The 21,819-nt window shown below is 45.2% G+C and overlaps 1 protein-coding gene across 2 annotated transcripts; it reads right to left on the bottom strand.

Moving 5' to 3' along the window:
* Positions 1 to 641: 641 nt before the first annotated feature.
* tmod1 (tropomodulin 1) lies at positions 642 to 20,548 on the bottom strand. 2 transcript variants are annotated; one of them, XM_080520398.1, is made up of 12 exons: positions 20,149 to 20,548; positions 16,119 to 16,184; positions 15,574 to 15,614; positions 15,064 to 15,195; positions 11,362 to 11,518; positions 9,570 to 9,686; positions 8,272 to 8,361; positions 7,160 to 7,290; positions 5,406 to 5,513; positions 5,176 to 5,319; positions 4,474 to 4,618; positions 642 to 2,060 (listed from the first exon to the last, which is right to left on the bottom strand). In XM_080520398.1, the coding sequence occupies exons 4-12, from the start codon at positions 15,184 to 15,186 to the stop codon at positions 2,002 to 2,004; spliced, it is 1,074 nt and encodes a 357-aa protein (XP_080376524.1). In that variant the 5' UTR covers positions 15,187 to 15,195; positions 15,574 to 15,614; positions 16,119 to 16,184; positions 20,149 to 20,548; the 3' UTR covers positions 642 to 2,001. The 2 variants fall into 2 exon arrangements, with proteins under 2 accessions (XP_080376524.1, XP_080376525.1); XM_080520399.1 differs by lacking the exon at positions 20,149 to 20,548 and adding an exon at positions 19,178 to 20,127.
* Positions 20,549 to 21,819: the final 1,271 nt, after the last annotated feature.

Here is a 21,819-nt window from a genome sequence, read left to right as displayed (position 1 = left end):
CTTAAGAAGAAGCCATTCAAATGTTTTTTTTTTCTTCTTGCTTATACATTCAAATTTAAAAGTATTAATTATAAAATCATGTCTCTATTACACAATCCTCTGGACTTTAATGATTTGACATAAACGACTTTTTTCTTTATGAATAAAATAGAAAAGAATAGAATAGAAACAAGTTACTTCTCTTCTTTCTTTTGTCACTTTGGAGGATAAATCATCCAGAAGCCCTTGAGGGTGAACATAAATAAAAGTAGGTAAAGAAAGTCGCTGGTTGCAGGTAAAGTTGCCAGAAGAGAGGAAACTTCATCGCTCAGCCGGATCGTTGCAGTTCCACCACGTGGCCGCTGGGCGTCGCTGTGGGCTTCGTGCGGAGGAGAGCTGCACTCAGATCAGATTCAGTTTCACGCATTTTAAGAAATTAAAATCTCTGCGATTCAAGAGGGCAGATTCTTTCTGCCTCCTCGATTGAATAATATTGATAAAACTAAATCTGCATATTGCAGTAAAATAGTCCAAATGATGGCTGGATGAGGAGGGAAAACAACAACAACAACAAATAGTCTGAATCCCTGCAACGCGTCTGTTTACGGGCCAGAACAAAGCGCAGCTTCAAGCCAACGAGAGAAAACACACGTTTGGAAATGTAACTTTCAAGCTTTATTTTAAATTCATGAACAAAAACATTCAATCTAAGAAGGTGAAGTTTCCACGGAAACAGCGAGTCGAGCTCTACAATGTCAGAAAAACAAACAACAACAACAACAACAACCTGACTGAATAAAGCAGGACACACAGAGGCCTCCTTCACCTCCACTCCCTCATGTCTCCAGTCTGAATGACCAGCAGGGCGGCGCCACACTGCCCCAGAGGACATCCGGCCCTCGACCCCTGACCTCTGACCTCTGACCCATTCGACTCCCCCCCCCAGATGTGCTGCGGTGGCGTCTGAACGGGATCGTTGGACGGGGCGACGGTTTGAACTCGGGACGAAGCAGAAGGACGTTAAAAAGCTCTGCTCGTTTCACACAAAATAACTTTTTCCGCCAAGGAACAGCAGAGACTCACTTTTTAGCGGCGAACATTAAAACGTCCTGCGGAGATTCTCCAAACTGGACGCTCGGATCCTTTAAAAACGTTTTTCATGTGTTCAGTGGTTTTAATTCAGACGCTCACTGATTTATTTATTTTTTTATCTTTTCCAAATTATTATTATAATGATTTATTTTAATCGGACCTCCCTCCCCCCCCCCCCCCGAACAGGAAGTGAGACTTTAATCTGAAACCTGCAGCCGGGAAACGAAGCTGGAACAGAGTCAGCAGGAGTTGAGCTCCAGTAAATAACAACCAACAAACAAAACAATCGACAAAACAAAACGAGACCCGCGCCGGAGAGCAAAAACACAAAATGTTCTCCGTTTGCCACCGGAGGCCCATTCCGAACGAGGCCCGCCAAAATAAAAGCAGACCCTCCGAGAGTGTCAACGGGGAGTGGGTGTTGTTCCGCAGCGACGTGATTAATTCCCCCCGTCCACAGTGTTTGAACAGTTTGGCTCTTTGCCAGGTTCCGGCTAATAAATACACTCTATAGTGACTCGTCTCACAACCGCTGGAAAAGTCGTTCAGGCACCGGAACATCTGGGAGCTTAAAAACCGCAGAACTCAGGAATAATCTGATATTACAGTCCTTGGTATTATTATATATTGAGTAGAAAAGGAAAACAAACTACAGGGCCTCATGTACTGAGCAGTGATAATATCATAGAGTCTAATAATTAGAAGTTTCCTCACTCGGCAGGTGAAAATGGCAAAAACCAGAGATTTTTACAGAAACGCCCACTGAGATTTTAAAGGATCTTAAAATGATTTAAAAAAAAATAAAAAAAATACTTTACCAGGTCGTCCAGCTTGAAATAAAACAACAACAACACAGGTAACGTATTTCTCAAACTCCAAGTGAGGAAGACGAGCTGAAGGTGAAGAGGAAGATGGAGGAAACCCTGGTTTCTACACGTTCGTCCGACACTTTGGGAAGATCGGTCCTCCTTCAAGCCTTCTCTTTCGGACTGCGGGAGGAGAAGCAGAGGGAGCAGCATCAGCATCATCATCATCATCATCATCATCATCATCATCAGCAGCAGCAGCATCATCATCATCAGCAGCAAAGCCAGCCTGAGAAAGGAGGAAGAAAAAAGTGAAAGGAGGAAGCAGTTTATTGAGACAGACAGGCGGCGCTACAGAGACTGGATCAACCCTGTGAGCTTTAACTTTGTAGTTTATGGTGGAATAACAGACTTCCTGTTGTTTTTCAAAATACAAGATTAAAAGTTGGAATTCTTCCCAAACTAGTTTGACGCTTTCAATCGTAAATATCGATCATATAACTATTTTGGGGGGGGGGGATTTTGCACAGTGTTTAACATTTCACTGTATTTTGTACAATAAATATCATTAACATTGGCTTTATGTCGAGATTGTACATTTTATTGTGAAAATATTGACATTTTCGTCACGCGTGCCCTGCGTCACATCAAAGAAAAACTTTTAAGTTGAAATTTAAAGGCCGTTGCAGCACGATTTCGCCAGCTTCCCCCATTTAATCAGTTACTTTTGAATTGTGGTAACATTTAGCTCTCCAGCGCCCCCCGGTGGTAAGCCCACCTCTCATTATAAAACCCCGGCTCAGACCCACCGTTAAACCTCGTTATACACAAGAAGGATGGATCCATTTCCATGGAAACGCTACGACAAGTCTTCACTTATATATTATTGTTGTGAAGCTACACATTTTAACGTTTCTTTATATATAAACAGGAGGAAAGAAAAGCGGCGAAACTGAAGTGTAAAAGGTTAAACGGTGAGCGTTTGAGGGCCTGTCGGTCCAGGAGATGATCCAGATCTGGAGCTTCAAAGAGCAGAATTCAGAAAGAGAGTTGAGGCAGTGAAAAGAAATAAAGAAAGAAAAGCATCCCGTGAGCAGAAAGATCCAGAGATGTTGAAAGAGTGACGGAGGGTCAGAAACGCTATGATGTCATCTGGTGACTTCAGATGTTAAAGGCAGAGGAATCGGATGTTAACTATCATGTGGCTGTTTATCCTTCTGAAGGATGAAACCAGTGATTTTTCACGGTTTAGGCAAGAGAAGAGTGAGGCAGCGGCGCCCCTAGTGGCCGGGAAAGGAACCAGGAAGAAGAACGTTGGCAGAGCGGCGAAGCCGAGCGTGACGCGTTGGAGTTTCAGCCGCCGTTTTTCCTCTTTTCTTTCTGGTTTTTACTTGGTCTTGGACTTGAACTTCTTCCCGAAGGCCCTCTCCAGCTCGGGGACGGACAGAGTGAGCGTGAAGGAGCCGTCAGACTCCGACCTGACGACCCGGGCTTCAAGGTGGACAGACACATGACAAGTCACTTAAAGGTGCCGCCGTTTGGTTTTTACATTGGAGACATTAGAAACAAAACAAAACAAGACAGCAGACAGGATGTTAGTTGGTTTTCTCCTCCAGCAGCATCCGGTCCTGTGAACAAATGGTTTAGTCTGGCAGAGAAAAACAAAACTGTCAGATTCAAAAATAGAGGTTCTTCATTAATTCCTGAAACCTCATGGAAAAATGATTGAGAGGAGAGAATAGAGCTTCTCCTCAGCTTTAAAACGAGGTATTACTTGTGTTGCTACGTCGGCTAGCAAGCGAGCTACACGTGTTTTTGTGGATCTTCTAGCCTGGATCGTTATGTTGAGCTCCAGCGGGAGACCTCTCCAAGATGGCGGCGCCCTCTCCAAGATGGCGGCGCCGTCAACAGGCATCTAGTGTTGACATCAATGTTCAAGATGGCCGACAAATACGGACGTTTCCGCCGATCGCCGCCATTTTGTTCCGAAGCCTCACCACAGCGCCACTGTGGCTGGGAGGCGGTACTGCACGACTCTCCAGACACTTTTTACCTTTTCAAGATTTTTTTCGGAGAAAAAAAAAAAATCTTGCTCAGTGTAATAATTAAAGAATTAAAATGATAAAACAGGATTTGCTGCAAAACGATCAGAACAGTCATAAAACCTCCTCAATCCTGAAAACCTGCAATTGAAGGAGCTGCTGAAAGTCACTTCTCCTTCCTGTTGCGTAACAATTACTGACTTTATAAAGACTCAACACATTTGTGAAGAGGCATAAGAAGTGTTGGGATTTTTATTGCCTGAGGATCCAAACATCTGTTCCCAATAATATCTGATCGAGGGAAAAACATTTGGAAATGTAACATTCAATCACAAACTAGTTTTCAATGGATTGCAAGGAAAAAACTATGTCGTGTGTTTGGGCATGAAATCCAAACACAAATCAGCCAAAAGGGGAAAAAAAAGTGCACAAAACGAGTGTATTGTTATCTTCTAGCCTGGGTCTTCACGTTGAGACCTCTCCAAGATGGCGGCGCCGTGAGGCATCTAGCGTTATATATCTATGTCTGCAAACCAAAGTGTGTTGAAACTCACCCAGGTCGTTGTTGTTCATCATGGCGTTGGAGCCCCGCAGGCGGGGGCCCTGCTGGGTGAAGTGGTAGCCGAACCTCAGCAGGGTGGTGTTCCTCTCCAGCATGCTGGCTATCTCCATCTCCACCTTGTTGCCCAGCGGCTGGCTCTGGAGGGGGGGGGCGGGGGGGCGGGGGGGGGGGGGGGGGAACAAAGGACAAGATTGATGTGTATACTGTAAATACTGTACAGAGATCTGTACTTAAATCTGAAAATATGTATATATATTTAGACTGTTGAACACTGAAGGTATTAAGGGGAAGAAATAACAAGAGTAAATCTTTACTGCTCCTTTCATTCAAAATGTGAACTTATTTAATTGTATTTTTTACATTTGAATTAAATACATATAAATTAATAATAATAATAATAATAATAATAATAATAATAATAATAATAATAATAATAATAATAATAATAATAATAATAATAATAATACATCACAATATTATAAAAAAATCCAAATTATGAATTAAACTAACATGAATCAAAGTTTTTATTTTTAATTAAGACTGTCTGTGGCCGATCTCACTTCATTTAATTTGGTCATTTTCTTATGTGAACACACACACACACACACACACACACACACACACACACACACACACACACACACACACACACACACACACACACACACACACACACACACACACACACAGGTACCTGGTTGTCTATCTTCAGCTCCAGCAGTGTGGTGTTGCTCTGCAGTGACTCTATGAGCGACAGGATTCCCGTCCCTGTGATGAAGTTTGACTCGACGTTCAGACTCTTCAAGGTCGTGTTGCCCTTCAACATGTCAGCCAGAGCCTGCACACACACACACACACACACAGACAGGGTCAATAACCATGTAATAGCGGGTGTTACTAACGACCAGGCCAGACGAGACTCACGAAGGCGACGGGGTCGTTGCTCCTGGTTCCTACGATGCTGAAACGTTCCACCACAGAGTTCTGGACCAGGGCCTCGGCGTAGTCCTTCAGGACCCTGACCGGGATGTTCTGCAGAGGGACGCCTCACCTTTAGTAAGTCTGTCTGTCTGTCTGTCTCTCTCTCTCTGTCTGTCTCTCTCTCTGTCTGTCTCTCTCTGTGTCTCTGTCTCTGTCTCTGTCTCTGTCTCTCTCTCTCTCATCTCAGATAGATGACTTAGTTATTTATTTATTTTTGTTGTCTTTTGTTGTATAAAAAAATACATTTGTATTTATCCAAGGTCACTGAAATATTACAAATAATTCACTTATTGTAACAAGTTGTCTAAATGTTTTTAGTCCGACAGCAGACGACTTTTTAATTTTTTAGGGTTACTTTTTTTTAAAACTTCCCCAACATGATTTTAAACTAAGTCATCTACCTGGGAACCGTCTACCTGGGAACCGTCTACCTGGGAACCGTCTACCTGGGAACCGTCTACCTGGGAATCGTCTACCTGGGAATCATCTACCTGGAATCGTCTACCCGGGAATCGTCTACCCGGGAATCGTCTATCTGGGAATCGTCTACCTGGGAATCGTCTACCTGGGAATCATCTATCTGGGAATCGTCTATCTGGGAATCGTCTATCTGGAATCGTCTACCTGGGAATCGTCTACCTGGGAATCGTCTACCTGGGAATCGCCTACCTGGGAATCGTCTACCTGGGAATCGTCTATCTGGAATCGTCTATCTGGAATCGTCTACCTGGGAATCGTCTACCTGGGAATCGTCTATCTGGAATCGTCTATCTGGAATCGTCTACCTGGGAATCGTCTATCTGGAATCGTCTATCTGGAATCGTCTACCTGGGAACCGTCTACCTGGGAATCGTCTACCTGGGAATCGTCTATCTGGAATCGTCTATCTGGAATCGTCTACCTGGGAATCGTCTATCTGGAATCGTCTATCTGGAATCGTCTACCTGGGAACCGTCTACCTGGGAATCGTCTACCTGGGAATCGTCTATCTGGAATCGTCTACCTGGGAATCGTCTACCTGGGAATCGTCTACCTGGGAATCGTCTATCTGGAATTGTCTACCTGGGAATCGTCTATCTGGGAATCGTCTACCTGGGAATCGTCTATCTGGGAATCGCCTACCTGGGAATCGTCTATCTGGGAATCGTCTATCTGGAATCGTCTACCTGGGAATCGTCTACCCGGGAATCGTCTATCTGGGAATCGTCTACCTGGAATCGTCTATCTGGAATCGTCTACCTGGGAATCGTCTACCCGGGAATCGTCTACCTGGGAATCGTCTATCTGGAATCGTCTACCTGGGAATCGTCTACCTGGGAATCGTCTACCCGGGAATCGTCTATCTGGGAATCGTCTATCTGGGACAACGCCGCGAGACGTGTTGGCAGCGTTTCAGTAGAAGCTTCAGTCAAAGTCACACAAACAATAAAACAGGAAGTGCTTGAGAGAGTAAAAGCGCACGACGACCACGTTGTCATGGAAACACCAGTTCGTTTGGCGTTTGATCCAGAGCAGCAGAAGTTGTCACACCGTCTCACGTTTCCTTCAAAACAAAGAGCTTTTTTTTTTCTTTTGCTTTTTTTTTAATTGACATTATTTCAAAACGTAAAAAGACGTGGTCTGAGCTTCACGTCGGATCTACGGCTGCGGTTCGGAGAGAAACCAACACTTCTGCCTCGTTGGACGGTCCTTCTCACCCGGATGTTGTTGAGGTTGACCTCCAGCAGCTCGGGGTCGTTCCTCTTCAGCCGCCGCAGCGTTTCCTCCACGTCGGTGGCGTTGGGCTCCTCGTCCGGGACGGCTTTGTACTGCGTGCACTGGATCACGCCTGGGGGGGGGAACGCCTCACGGTCAAGCTGGACGTCAAGCTCTCTGCCGCGGCACAAACTGTTTTCTCACACAAATATTCTGCCGGTTCAAAAATATGACTTTTTTTGTGTGCAAATTTTCTCCAAATTGTATTATTTAGGGTTCTAACCCTAGAACGAAAAACACTCTTGCTGCAGCATTTTGAATCAATGCGAGTTGATTTCACAACACTCTTACTTGTTTCTGCCGGTATTTGTGTTCTAATTCACTTCAATTCAACTTTATTTATAAAGCACCAAACACAACACAGTCATTTCCAGGTGCTTTTAACAGAGAAAAGAGAAAAACCCAACGGATCCACAGGAAGAAACCTCTGTAGAAAACAAACTTTAACTTTAGTAAATGGAAAAGTTTTGAGTCTGGCCTTAAAAGTAGAGACTGTTTCAGCCTCACTGACTGAAACTGGGATCTGGTTCCACATCAGAGGAACCCGAGAGCTGAAGGCTCCGCCTCCATTCTACTTTTAGAAAACTGAGGAACCTCCAGGGGGCAGAACTCTGAGAACCAAGTGTTCTTCTGGCGAGATACGGGACGGACAGATAAGATGGAGTCTGGTTGTTAAGAGCTTTATGAGTTAGAAGGAGGATTTTAAATTCTATTCTAGATTTAACCAATGAAGACAGGTTGGTATTGGAGTGATGTGATCTCTTATGCTGGTTCTTGTCAGGACTCTCGCTGCAGCATTCTGGATCAACTGAAGAGTTTTTAAGCAGCTATTTGGACACCCTGATAATCGGGAGGTACAATAGTCTACTCTCCAAGTGACAAATGAAGCGTCTCACACACACACACACACACACACACACACACACACACACACACACACACACACACACACACACACACACACACACACACACACACACACACACACACACACACACACACACACACACACACACACACACACACACACACACACACACACACACACACTTACTGTTGAGGCCTTGCTTGTTGACGATGGTGCTGCTGGCCAGGGCTTCGTAGTACTGCTGGTTGCTCATCAGGGTGTGCATCCCCAGGATGGCTGCAGGGCGACAGGAGGAACGTGAAGGAGAGTCAAGGCTCCTGAGCGGCGGGACACTGGATCGCCTCGCCAAACACAACGAGCCAATCGGGCCTCGGTTTTCAAACATCAAGCGTTCACATCCTGGTTCGGCCAGTTTATCGACGACAAACTCGCAGTGGCGGCAAAGTGTTTGTTTGTTTGTTTGTTTGTCAGGCGTTGAGAACTTCCGACCTTGTTAAGGTGAATATTTCCTGCAGCTTCACTAAATCACATTTCTGCTCCCAAACGTATCACTGGAGGAAAATTAAATATATTTCATGGTGACAAAACGACATTCACATGCTAAACTGCATGCTTATATAGAATATGGCTACGTTTTTAAAACCACAAAATAAAAGCTCATTTAATCAAATGGAACCATCTTGAGAGGGTTTGTGATCATTTTTAAAAACCTAAATCCCGACGTATAGTATAAATATATTAATGTGTTAGTTACATTCTCCAGGAACTTCCATTACTAATAAAACTTGAACTAATTTCTAAGTTAAATGAAACAAGCTGCAGCAAGTGAACAAACTAAATCAACATAAACATGCTTTAAATTAATATTGGAGGAACTTTTGACTGATGAAGACGGATTTCAGACAGATTTTAAGTTGAACTGAGGATTTTCTCAGGAAAAGGATTTATTCATGTCAATTCTTCGTCTAAAGACCAGAAATGAAGTTAGAATTCCTCATCATATATGCCCTGAAACTAAACGTACATCTGTGTCGCTCATGTCTGCTATGACGGATGTTTTCACTTTGTGACGTGCAAAAAGTTTAAAATGCAGTGAAACTTAACAAAAACCGACATTTTTTTACACAAACGTCACGATTCTAACTCATCGTGACGCAGGACGGCGGGATGAGAAGTGCCTCATGCAAACGGAGCGAGAGCCGTGCACAGATACCCGGGATGGAGGGATCCAGCAGGAGGTGTGGATGAAGAGATGGAGGGGAAGGGAGGATGGGAGGAGTGCTGGAGGAGGTGAAGTAGAACGACAAGCAGAGGCACGGTGGAGAATTAGTGCGAGTGTGAAGACGGAAAAGAATGAATGAGACAGAACAACATGATTAGAGACTGTGTGTGTGTGTGTGTGTGTGTGTGTGTGTGTGTGTGTGTGTGTGTGTGTGTGTGTGTGTGTGTGTGTGTGTGTGTGTGTGTGTGTGTGTGTGTGTCACCTGCGATGTCACAGAGTTCAGCATCAGAGGCGCTGGCCAGAGCTTCTTCCAGCTCCGGTTCCAGAGTCACGTTCTCCATGATGGGATCCACCATCTTCTTGGGAACCCAGGCCTTCCCTGCAGACCAACCAGACCAACCAGACCAACCAGAGCTTCAGTCTCTCAACCAGCGCTGCTCAATACGTCCATCGCGAAGGTCGTAATAGTAGATCGCAGGACATTAGAAAAAAATACACGCTGGTGTAATGAAACTAATTGACCTTTCCGAATCACGAGTACAATCGAACGCAGCGTCAGATGACGGCGGAACTTTTCTGGCCTTCAGGTCGACGCACACGCGCAAACGACGACGCTAAGTGTGGCGAAGCTAACAAGCTAGTCAGCGAGTTACCGCTAATTTGAAGCCCTCATTTTCTTTTAAACTCGAGAAAGCTTCGGTCGTCAAACATGAGACCAAGTGAGAAGACGAAGACGAGTCACTTTCATGAGGAATGGGACGTGGAATTTTTTTTCACGATGTCATTTTCGAAGTGCGTTTGTCTCGTCTGCCCGTCGACGTCTCAATACCAAAGAAGAGTAATCAGAGTAAACTCAGGTAATTACAAAGAATGTTCATAGTTAATTATGTCGTGTTGCACAATATTGGCTCATACGGTTTTGCAAGGTCCATCGTTATACATTGTACATATAAAGAATCCTCAATATATTTGAAAATAAATATATGTTTTGCATTTTTGTAGTGGGTGGATCATTTTGACTTGGTCGTTTTATAAAGTAGCTCGCAGGCTGAAAAGGTGTGGCCCCCCCCCGGTCTAATGTGTCTAATGTTCATTTAAAACTCCGTCTCCGATCCTCGGGATGCAACTTCGACTCCAAACGTCCACATTTTTCCCTCTTTTAGACCAGAATGGAAAAACTTCATTAATCCTTTTTTTTTTTTTTTTAACTATTCTTTATTAAAGTTCCTTTTCTCATGTATTGTTCTCATTGGGAATGAAAATTCCTCCTCTCTGCTTCAGCATTTGAACGCACCAGGATGAGTCAGAAAATTATGAACCAATCAGAGACCTGATCCATAGCCACGCCCCCCAGATCTCAGAGCCACGCCCCCCCAACACCTCACAGACCTGTTCCAGAGCCCCATTTTAATGTTTTCATAACCTTTTTATGTTTCTTGATTTTATACTTGTTGATTTTAGAATGATGTAAATCAGGGGCGTCAAACTGATTCTAGTTGATTCGAACCACATCAACAGATATTAAACTGCAGATCTGGACAAATATCAAAGTCTTTCCTTCTTTTGATTCTTTTGTAACAGCAAGAATTTGCCAGTCTATTCTTAAATGTACATATTAAAGTTAATCAGATATTATATTTGCAAAAAGGAAACACAATATCTGGATCTGGATATCGTATTTTTATTCAGGATTAAAACATCTGGAAAATCTTTTTGAGTTTACGCGTCTAAAGTGTCACTTCACATATATTGGACACCTTTATTGTGAAAGGTGTTGCGTCATGTGACCTCCACAGACGCATTAATAAATTCTGACCAAGGGAGGTTTTGAATGTCATTTTTGACAATCTCGTGTTTTTAGATCAGAATCTGTCAGTTTTCATATTTATACTTAAAAAAAATACAACTAAATCCCATGGCGGCCGGATTAGCTCGTCTGGCGGCCGCTTCTGGCCCCCGGGCCTCATGTTGGACACCCCTGGTGTAAAGTGTCTTTGAGTTTCTTGAAAATGAAATTAGAAATGAAGTTTGAGTGAGTCAGAGCCGAGTCCCACCTCGCTTCTCCCCGGTGAAGGGAACCAGATCCTCTCGGTCCGGGTGCTCCTTGGCCTGTTTCTCCAGGTGAGCCAGCAGGTCGTCCCTCTGGAACGTCCCCGTCGGCGCCTTCTTCGTCTGGTCCTTCTGTCGCATCCCGGCGGGCAGCAAAGCATTCTGGGACACGAAAAGGTCCATTTCAGTTGTTTTTAGAAATGACACTTCAAAGTGATTCGTACAAACTCTGCTGTGTTCTTATTTTAACTTTTAATTTCATTTACAGAAAACTGTAACTGTCGTCTTCACGTGTTCTATGCTAGAGCGACGCTCGGGAGAACGCTAACCCTCGCCAATGCCACATCTGTTCACGGAACAGCGTTAGCATCACCAGCGTGATAGCCGTCAGCTCCTGTCGTCAGGTAGTAACATCACTGTGTCAAACGCTGATCGTCTCCATAGCAACAGATGCTGATCTCCTTTGATCTCCACGAGGAGCCTCTCATCCGCTTCGTATGGGAGGTTTTTTGGGCCTTTATTCTGAAAAGGGTTAGTCGTTAACATCCCAAAATCTAACGGCTTGGTCTTTGATCGTAGACAAATCATCCCATCGTGCAATTAAATTTTTTTAGTTGTTTGCAACTTTGTCGGCGAAGGCGGAAATCCCGAAAATCAGGTTTTCAGACTGAACTTGACGTCCTGATCAAACCGTCTCCGGCTCACAGACACAAAACATTCACTGCATATTGAGCAGAACATGACAGCAGCATCATTACGTGTAGAAACATGAACGCCCACTATGTTACCCCCCCCCCGGTGCTCCTTTCCCACACTATTACTGCACAACGAGCTATTTCCACCCTGCAGCGTCGTTCTGCTTTTAGCCTCGTATCTTATCTGACTGTCGCCACAGACAAGCCTCTCTTTCTTCCCTCCGCCTCCGTTTCAGCCTCTCACTGTTAATCCTCCAACTTTAGTTTGTTAGTTTTAACCCAGAAAAGCTTCCAAACATCACAGATCAGGTACAAAGTCAGAGCCTGCGGCTAAAAGCGCAGCGGAAAAGAGCGTTTGCTTATCAGCGTGTTAGCGTGTCGAGCCGGAGCTCAACCTGAACATCTAAATCTCTTTACATGAAAGAAAAATGAAGGGAAGAGAGTTAAACGGGAGGATATTTTAAGAAGAATAAGAAAAAAGTAGGAAATTGAGATATATAGATTTATGCTACACTTTATGTAAAATAAAAAAAACCCACAACAAACAAAAAACATCTATGAAGGTACATATAATTGTAATTACCAATCGTATGAAATTAGATTTTTTTGTGATGGTGTTACAAAAATATAATGTAATGTAATGTAATGTAATGTAATGTAATGTAATGTAATGTAATGTAATATAACATAACATAACATAACATAACATAACATAACATAACATGTAACGCAACATGTAACGCAACGTAGCGTAGTGTAGTGTAGCGTCACGTCACGTCACGTAATATAATATTATGTAACGTAACGTAACATAACATAACATGTAACGTAACGTAACGTAACGTAACGTAGCGTAACGTAATATAATATTATGTAACGTAACATAACATAACATGTAACGTAACGTAACGTAACGTAACGTAACGTAACGTAACGTAAGTAGCATAGCGTAGCGTAGCATAGCGTAGCGTAGCATAGCGTAGCGTAGCGTAACGTCACGTCACGTCACATAACATAACATAACATAATATTTTAGCTTATTGTGGTTATACATGTGGTTCTTGCAGTTATATTTGAATTGTTAATGAAAATACTTGATACCATATATGGTCACTTCCTTCCTTCCATTTGTTTTTTTAGAAAACCAATAGAAGTGATGATGATTATATCCTAATAAACATCTTTTGGTTTCCAGGAGACCAGTTCCTTTAAGATCCACTGTGGATTACCGCTAGTTTAGTTTTTTTCTTAAGACGCATCGACAGTTTTCATTTAACCTGAAACTGAAATACTTTTCTGTTTTTGCTTCAGTTTCCGACGTTCACTCAGATTCCTCTTCACACTTTGATACAGTCCAGGGTCAGAATCACAACTCAGAGTTATCAGAGTGTTTATTTTAACCCTACGACGGGTCGAGGCGTCTTATTACAAGTAAACATTGTTGAGACGTGACACTTGGAGGAAATACTGCGACTCCAAGTCTCACGTTGGATTTCTCTTCCTACAGTCACAGTGCAGCCGGCCGAGGAACGGCTCGTTTTGTTTTGGCTTTTTTTATGTTCACCGTGTCGGAGTTTTCTTTGGTGGTTTACTGGAAATGACGCGGGACCTGAGCGCTTTAATGTTGCGTAACAGGTGAACCTCCTGGAACAGACACACACAAGGTGACTGGTCCTGCACTGTACGTCACACAGCGCCTGCTGGCACACACACACACACACACACACTTTCCAGTCACCCCCTTGGCATGGCGGTGGCGGGGGTGGTAATGGGGGGGGGGGGGGGGGGGGGGTCCAGTCTCTCTATGAGCCGTCAGCCATTAATCACAAAGTGATTTCAGCTGCTGTCAGAACCTCGGCTGAGCCTCAAGGCCGAAGCTTCGGTCGCATCAAATTCAGAAATAAACACGTCATTAAAAAAAAAACCCAACAGGGTCCACTGACCCCCGGTGGGCCGATGGAGTACTGCACGGTGACGTGAGCCTTGTTTTTTGTTTGTCATTTGGACAAAAGTTCGTACATATTTCGTAAAAAAAAAAAAATTGTTTGCTAAACGTCGGTTTTAAACACACGACGTCATTTCCTTTCAGTGCGGCTGAAATTTAAAGAGCTGTAAAACTGGCAAAAACATATAAAATCCATAAACTGTTGGGTGAAAATTACAGCAAGAAATAAATGTGATCGCATCTAAGAGTTGCTGGGTGGTAAAAGAAGATAAAGTTTCTTATGAATGAAATGATGCGTTCAGTGACTGTTTTCAAGTTAAATGGTTGTTTGATAAACCAGAATAAAAATGTTATTAAAATAGAAAAAACAAAGAATGCCGACACGTCTCTCCTAATTATCTGTTATTTTAGTTCCCTTTGGGTTTTGGTGAAAAAAGATATTTTACTATAAATGTCGGACATCATGTTCCGTGAAACAGCGTGAACCAAATGTTACTGTTGTACGTATAGAAACCAACTAATCACACTGAACAGCACACTGACATCTGACCTCCTCCTCCTGACCTCCTCCTGACCTTTGACCTCCTCCTGACCTCCTCCTCTGACCTATTCCTCCTGACCTCTGACCTCCTTCTCTGGCCTCTGACCTCCTTCTCTGACCTCTGACCTCCTCCTCGGGCCTCCTCCTGACCTCTGACCTCCTCCTGGCCTCTGACGTCCTCCTGACCTCTGACATCCTCCTGACCTCTGACCTCCTCCTCTGACCCCTGACCTCCTCCTCTGACCTCTGACCTATTCCTCCTGACCTCTGACCTCCTCCTCTGGCCTCTGACCTCCTCCTGACCTCTGACCTCCTCCTCGGGCCTCCTCCTGACCTCTGACCTCCTCCTGGCCTCTGACGTCCTCCTGACCTCTGACCTCCTCCTCTGACCTCTGACCTCCTCCTGGCCTCTGACGTCCTCCTGACCTCTGACCTCCTCCTCTGAGCTCTGACCTCCTCCTCCTCCTGCTGAGCACCGGTCCAGAGGTCAGAGGTCCAGACCTCCACCTCCATGTTATGAACTCACGTCGGGGTCCAGCTCCTCCAACTCGTCCTCCAGCCGCTGCAGCTCTTCCTCCGTCAGCTTCTTCAGCAGCTCGTCCTCGTCCACGTCCCGGTACTTCTCCATCTCCTTCCTGATCACAGACATCCTGGACGCCTGCAGACAGACGGACGTCTCAGTCACGTAGACGCCCTGGAATATCGCACGAATCACGAACTCAAGCTTCCTTTACAGCGTCATAAAGGGACGGAAATTAGCTTGGGAAACAAATAATATAGATATTTGATTTGGAGAAACATGAAAACAAAGGTTTTGTATTTGTGTAACGTAAATACTGCACAGAATTCACAACATTTATGTCAAACTGTAAATATTCATAAAGTTGCACAGGGAGTGTTTTAAATTTTTAATTTTGAAATAAATAAATAAATAAAATGAAAATGGAAAAACATTAAGTGAAAATTTCCAGTGATCAGTATTTCTGAGAAAATCTCGCTTTTTAAAATAAGACATATTTGTGAACAGTTCACTCACCTCAGTAACGCGCTCGGTGAAAATAAATCACAATATGGGATCTGGAGCGGAAGAATTAAAAAAGAAAAAAAAAAATCCATGTTGGAACACAAATTTCAACAATTAAATGAAAGCAGATCAAAGTGAGTTTCTTTGGCCCCGTTTCCACGACAACGTTTTACGTGACAACAACTAATCCGTTAAAATAAAAAGAAGGTGCGTTTCCACTGCAGCAGCGGACACAGGGACAGCGATGTAGTTAGTCTGCCGGGCCACGGGAGGGCGCTGTTGCTTGATTTGGTCATGAAACCACACAGACGTGTGCAGAGAAGAAAACGCGATAAACGTGAAGAAACAGGCTCGCTAGCCTCCGTCAGTCTGCAGGAGGGACGAGCGGCCGTGAAGGAAACTTTCCACCTTGTGAGTCGGATTAAAAACGTTTTAGATTCTGTGCATCTGCACACTGGCGTCGTGAAAACGAACCCCAACAACAGGGAAGAAAGTTTTACAAGATACACTCGTGGTCGTTGTCGTGGAAACGGGGCCTCGGTGTGAATCGTTCCCACCTGGATGAGCTCAGCTCAGCAGCCAATCAAACGACTGCCTGCAGGCGTCCGGGGAGAGGAAGACTCCTGGAAGAGGCAGAGGAGGAAGAGGAGGGTCACAACAGGAAGACCAGGAACGGTTCCACCGTTCAGGATAGTTTGGGTTCTGAGGATGTGCCGATACCACGGCTCTACGTTTCACCAGGAGCTCAATGATACTCTGGTTTCATTTCTCCAGGAAAAGCATGGCTGCTCACCGACGCTCTCCTGCTTCTCCCTGAGAAGACTTTTCTCTGAAGGTTCTCCTGCTTCTCCTTGAGAAGACTTTTCTCTGAAGGTTCTCCTGCTTCTCCCTGAGAAGACTTTTCTCTGAAGGTTCTCCTGCTTCTCCTTGAGAAGACTTTTCTCTGAAGGTTCTGCTGCTTCTCCTTGAGAAGACTTTTCTCTGAAGGTTCTCCTGCTTCTCCTTGAGAAGACTTTTCTCTGAAGGTTCTCCTGCTTCTCCTTGAGAAGACTTTTCTCTGAAGGTTCTCCTGCTTCTCCTTGAGAAGACTTTTCTCTGAAGGTTCTCCTGCTTCTCCTTGAGAAGACTTTTCTCTGAAGGTTCTCCTGCTTCTCCTTGAGAAGACTTTTCTCTGAACGTTCTCCTGCTTCTCCCTGAGAAGACTTTTCTCTGAAGGTTCTCCTGCTTCTCCATTAGAATACTTTTCTCTGAAGGTTCTCCTGCTTCTCCATTAGAATACTTTTCTCTGAAGGTTCTCCTGCTTCTCCATTAAAAGACTTTTCTCTGAATGTTCTCCTGCTTCTCCTTGACAAGCCTTTTCTCTGAAAGTTCTCATGCTTCTCATTTGAAGACTTTTCTCTGAACGTTCTCCTGCTTCTCCTTGAGAAGACTCTTCTCTGAAGGTTCTCCTGCTTCTCCTTGAGAAGACTTTTCTCTGAACGTTCTCCTGCTTCTCCTTGAGAAGACTTTTCTCTGAAGGTTCTCCTGCTTCTCCTTGAGAATACTTTTCTCTGAACGTTCTCCTACTTCTCCTTGACAAGCCTTTTCTCTGAAGGTTCTCCAGCTTCTCCTTGAGAATGCTTTTCTCTGAAAGTTCTCCTGCTTCTCCATTTGAAGACTTTTCTCTGAACGTTCTCCTACTTCTCCATTAAAAGACTTTTCTCTGAAGGTTCTCCTGCTTCTCCTTGAGAATGCTTTTCTCTGAAAGTTCTCCTGCTTCTCATTTGAAGACTTTTCTCTGAACGTTCTCCTGCTTCTCCTTGAGAATATTTTTCTCTGAACGTTCTCCTACTTCTCCATTAGAAGACTTTTCTCCCGACATGGAGGGACGTGAAGAAACGTTCTTCACAGTGCTTTTACTTCTCGTCAGTGTCACATCCTGTTACTGACGCTCTGCTAGAAATCAGAACCAGAACCAGAACCAGAACCAGAACCAGGAAAACCAGACGTCTTGTCCAGAAATGTGTTTTATCTTGTGTCGATGTCACTGAGGTCCTCCTGCTTACTCTCCTCCCTGAACTCTGCTCCTGGACGCTCTGAGTCCCTGGACGCCCCGGGTTCCTCCCGGACGCCCCGGGTTCCTCCTGGACGCCCCGGGTCACAGTCCTCTGTGTGCTGTCCTGCTGCAGAGGGACGTCCACACGCCAGAACTTCACTCTGATTCTCAAATCAGCAGAAAAAGGCGGAGCTCAAGCGTGGAAAAGCTCCGCAGCGGCAGGAAAACGTTTCTTTTCCATCTGAAGCATTTCACAGTTTTGGCCCGTCTCCTCTACGTCGGTTCTTTTGTTCTGCCTTCGCTTCACGACAAGACGAGTTTCCAGAAGCAGGAGACGAAGAACTGGGCCGACGTCCAGGAAGTGCAGCTGCTGGGAGACGCTGCCCTGCTGCCAGGACACGGAGCAGACCTCACCGGGCACAGACGCCAGAGCAGCTCCAGACGACCTGAGCTGGAATGTAAAGTCACAAACATTTGGCCCGACCTTTGACCTCCGGCCCGGTCCCGCGTCGTCCACAGGCCTCCAAGAATAGCCGCTCTGATGCGCCGCCATCAATCACGTCAGATAAAACCTCGAATATAAAGTTATACGGCGACCGGCCTTGTACGGGCACGGCTCCCTGTTGACGAGGCGCGACCACAAATAACAGGTCGTCGTTTTACAAGTCGGCAAGTCGTCTGTTGACGCAAAACCGCCGAGCCAGCAGTTTCTTTGGTGAAACTCCAAAGCTGATTTGAAGCATAAACTCCACTGAAGCTGTGAGGTTTTTTTTTTTTTTCAAGGGACGAGCCGGAACATAAATTTCAGCAAAACTCACACACGACCTCGGAGAGGCCAGAACCTCTTATAGCCTGTAAATCAGCACATGAAGCTCCGGGGCTTCCTCACGCCGCCTTCAAACACTTCACACAGGGAAAGCCCCGGCAGATTTATGTCCTTGGAAATGGATAAAACAATTAAATAAATAAATAAATAAATAGATAGATAAATAAATAAATACAATTAGATAAAGAAATAAATAGACAAATAAATACATATATTAAATAAAATTCAATTAAATAGGAAAAACTGGTATTAATCTTTTTTTTTTTTAAGGAATATTTCATCCAGTTGATTTGGTGCAAAAAAAAAAGCTTTTCTAATGTGGGTAGGCAGTTTAGTGAGGGAGGCGACAACCTCAAAACATTCAATGCAATAAAACACACTTTTCATGCAGTTGCGAATAAGATAAGATAAGATAAGATAAGATAAGATAAGATCGCCTTTATTAATCTCACAGTGGAGAAATGTACTTGTTGCATACAGCTCTTGAGGACACATGAGGAAAGGAGAGGAATACAAACTGTTAGTAGAATAGAGGTATCTTATATACAATTTTACAAATTAAAGTGACTTAGGTAAAGTGTCCTAGGTGCAGGGATTGTTTCATAATTAGAACGACACGGATCGACCATCAAAATGTCATCAGTGTCTAAAGTGTGCGTTTAGGGAACACGTGTCCCTCATAATCCGACTTCACGCCACATATCTGAGTGACGGGAAGTGAAGCCTGCGAGAGCCTGAAGACAGATGAAACTCACTGCGTCTCTGAAATGTGGGACAACTGGTCCACGTCTCTCGGCCTCCAGTCACAACGCAGACAAGAGCTGCACGTGACTCGTCTCCAATTGATCAAAAAGAGACAAAAAAAGAACTAGAATCTCCTCCGCTGGTTGGATTTTCGTTTGGCAAGAGAGCGGATCGGCGTCATTTAGAGCTGGAATCAGAGAACGGAGTGACTCTGTTCCCGTGTCGAAGCTTCGGGGACCAGCGGGGAGTCGGGTATCAAGACTCGCTCAGCGGGGGGGCCCCGCGGCCCTGCAGCCCCTGCAGCCCCTGCAGCCCCGCGGCTGCCTTCGACCTGAGGTCAGGCCTTTGGCGACATACTGCAGAGGTCAACATGTCGGGATTCTTCAGGTCGAGGGTCTGCGGAGGCCAGAGAGCCGATCCAGGCCGACGCCACAGGAGAGCGTCTTGTTTCAGACGACCAAATGTCAAGCGGGGGGACGAGAGAGCACCCAGGGCTCTGATCGGCTCGACTGCATGACTGGAAACTACAAATCTGTTATTGTTGTCGTGCCTGTCGGTCAGTGACGGGACAGCAGGTGACCGGAGGCCAGGTCATGGCAGCAGGTCACACCAAAGGCTGGACGTGACATTATAATGCCTGCTAGAATATCTTACACACAGTTACTACTCACAATTAACAACATAAAAATAATAAAAGTGGTGACTTGATGAGGTAAGCAGTATTACTTCGAGGTCTGCAGGACTTTGACCTTGCAACAGGAGCAAAACCTGCAAAAGTTCATTAAATGAGCAACAGCAGCTGAATAATCAGTGATTAAAGAGGATTTAAAAAGACATTCCTGGACTTTCAGTGCCGTTTGTAATCAAAATGACTCGATAACTTAAAGAAAACAAACTTCCCTAAACTCGGTGCCGAACTTTGTTCTTCCAACAAATATGAGCTCGCTGCTTATTTCCCACTTTTAGCGGCCAGTGATCGTACCTCCTCCTCCGCTATTTATAGCGTCCGTCCCGCCGGGTGACAGCAGCGAATACTTTGACCAGATATGGTTTCCTCCAGAGCCGCCGGAGTGGCGGCGCGGCGCGGCGCGGCGCTCCGCTGCGGTCCCCCGGTCCCCGGTCCCCCGGTCCCGCTACAACGCACCGTCCATGTCCCGCACGCAGCCCGCAACCCGCCCGCAGTCAGCCCCCGAGCTCCGTCTGGTTCCTGGGCTGCAGGAGGCTCAAGTTCATCTCCCGCAAAGGGCAAAGTAAACTTATGGAGGGGGATCCTCCTCCTCCTCCTCCTCACACGCGCTGTCACTCCTGTGACGTCACCAAGCGGCCCGCTTCCATTATCGGACACTGGGAGGAGCCACACATTCGGGGTAATTAACCTTCACTGGATGAGGGAGTTTTCCTCCACATGCATTTATTTATTGGTTTATATGCATTTGACCAACTTTCCTCTCAGGAACTCCATGAACTCGTCAGAGATGATTGATCATCTGAGGATCAATACATTAGATTAAGGTTTGTAAATTAAACAAAGCAGCTCAGGGTCAAACAGGCTGGTTAGCAGCTACCAGGTGAGCGATGGCAACTCGGTTGCAAACTGTGGCACTGGTGAAGCTCTGCATTCTACCGGTGTAGCTCTAGATACTAATACATGTCCTGATCAAATTATGAATAAATTATTCAAACTTCCTGTGGATGGATTTGCAGTTCGTGGCCAGTTAGTCCATCCTCAGGTGGATTCCACCAACCGATCCACAGGCTGAAGTACCCTTGAGCAAGACGCTGAACTTCAAGGTGTGGAGTGAAGAGCAGCTTCTGTCCATGAGCTACAGTCCCAGAATGTGTCCAGCAGGACAGGAAGTGAGCCGGACGAGGTCCACGACGGCGAGAAAAACACAACAAAACCAGAACAACGCTGTGAGGAGAAGGAACTTAAAACACACTCAAGTTTTATTGGTCAAAACTCAAATCTTCAAGTAAAAAAAAAAAGAAGAAGAAGTAATCACCACAAAGAAACACGTCACACGGAACTGAAGTGGAAAACAAGTGGACTTGGACCCTCAATATGACGGCCGTCCGTCTCAACGCCCGCCTCACTGCTTGACGTCGGCCATGACGCTGTGGATCCAGAGGTCGTCGTTCTGCGCCGAGGTGTCCACCAGGTAGACGGTCAGCCGGCGCTCCCAGGGGACGCCGTGGCCCTCGGACGCCTCCTGCACACTCTCCACCTGGGCCACCAGCGCCCGGCCCTCCACGTGGTTCCTGAAGAGCATGGAGGACTCCTCCGCCCAGCGCTCCTGGTCCACGCCTGCACCACAAACACGTTGGTGGAACCGGCCAGGAAAACAACTAGTGACGCCAAAAGTGTTCATTTGATGATGTGAAACGTTTCAGTCGGAAAAATGTTTTAAACGTAATAAATGTAGTTTTGTTTAATTTGAAAGCGATTAGCTTTACGTCGAAAAGCTGAATTTTACGACCACAGTAATTCTGCAGTAAATCAGCAGGTTGCCAGGTTGGCTGACCAGGAGCCGTTAAACTGCTAAAACATTAATTTATACACTTTCCACAGCTCTCCGTGTGTGTGTGTGTGTGTGTGTGTGTGTGTGTGTGTGTGTGTGTGTGTGTGTGTGTGTGTGTGTGTGTGTGTGTGTGT

The sequence above is a fragment of the Blennius ocellaris genome, assembly GCF_963422515.1.
Source record: "Blennius ocellaris genome assembly, chromosome: 3".
NCBI classification, from domain to species: domain Eukaryota; kingdom Metazoa; phylum Chordata; class Actinopteri; order Blenniiformes; family Blenniidae; genus Blennius; species Blennius ocellaris.
The sequence above is the reverse complement of the archived record's forward strand: the minus strand, read 5'-3'. Positions and strand labels throughout refer to the sequence as shown.

Bases quoted from the DNA above. Each gene is read 5' to 3' on its own strand.
- tmod1 (XM_080520398.1), bottom strand. From the start codon at position 15,186: ATGTCTGTGATCAGGAAGGAGATGGAGAAGTACCGGGACGTGGACGAG. The intron at 9,687-11,361 runs GTGGGACTCGGC...GTTGGTCTGCAG, and splicing joins CTTCACCGGGGAGAAGCGAG to GGAAGGCCTGGGTTCCCAAG. The intron at 2,061-4,473 runs GTGAGTTTCAAC...CTCCTCCCGCAG, and splicing joins GATGAACAACAACGACCTGG to TCCGAAAGAGAAGGCTTGAA.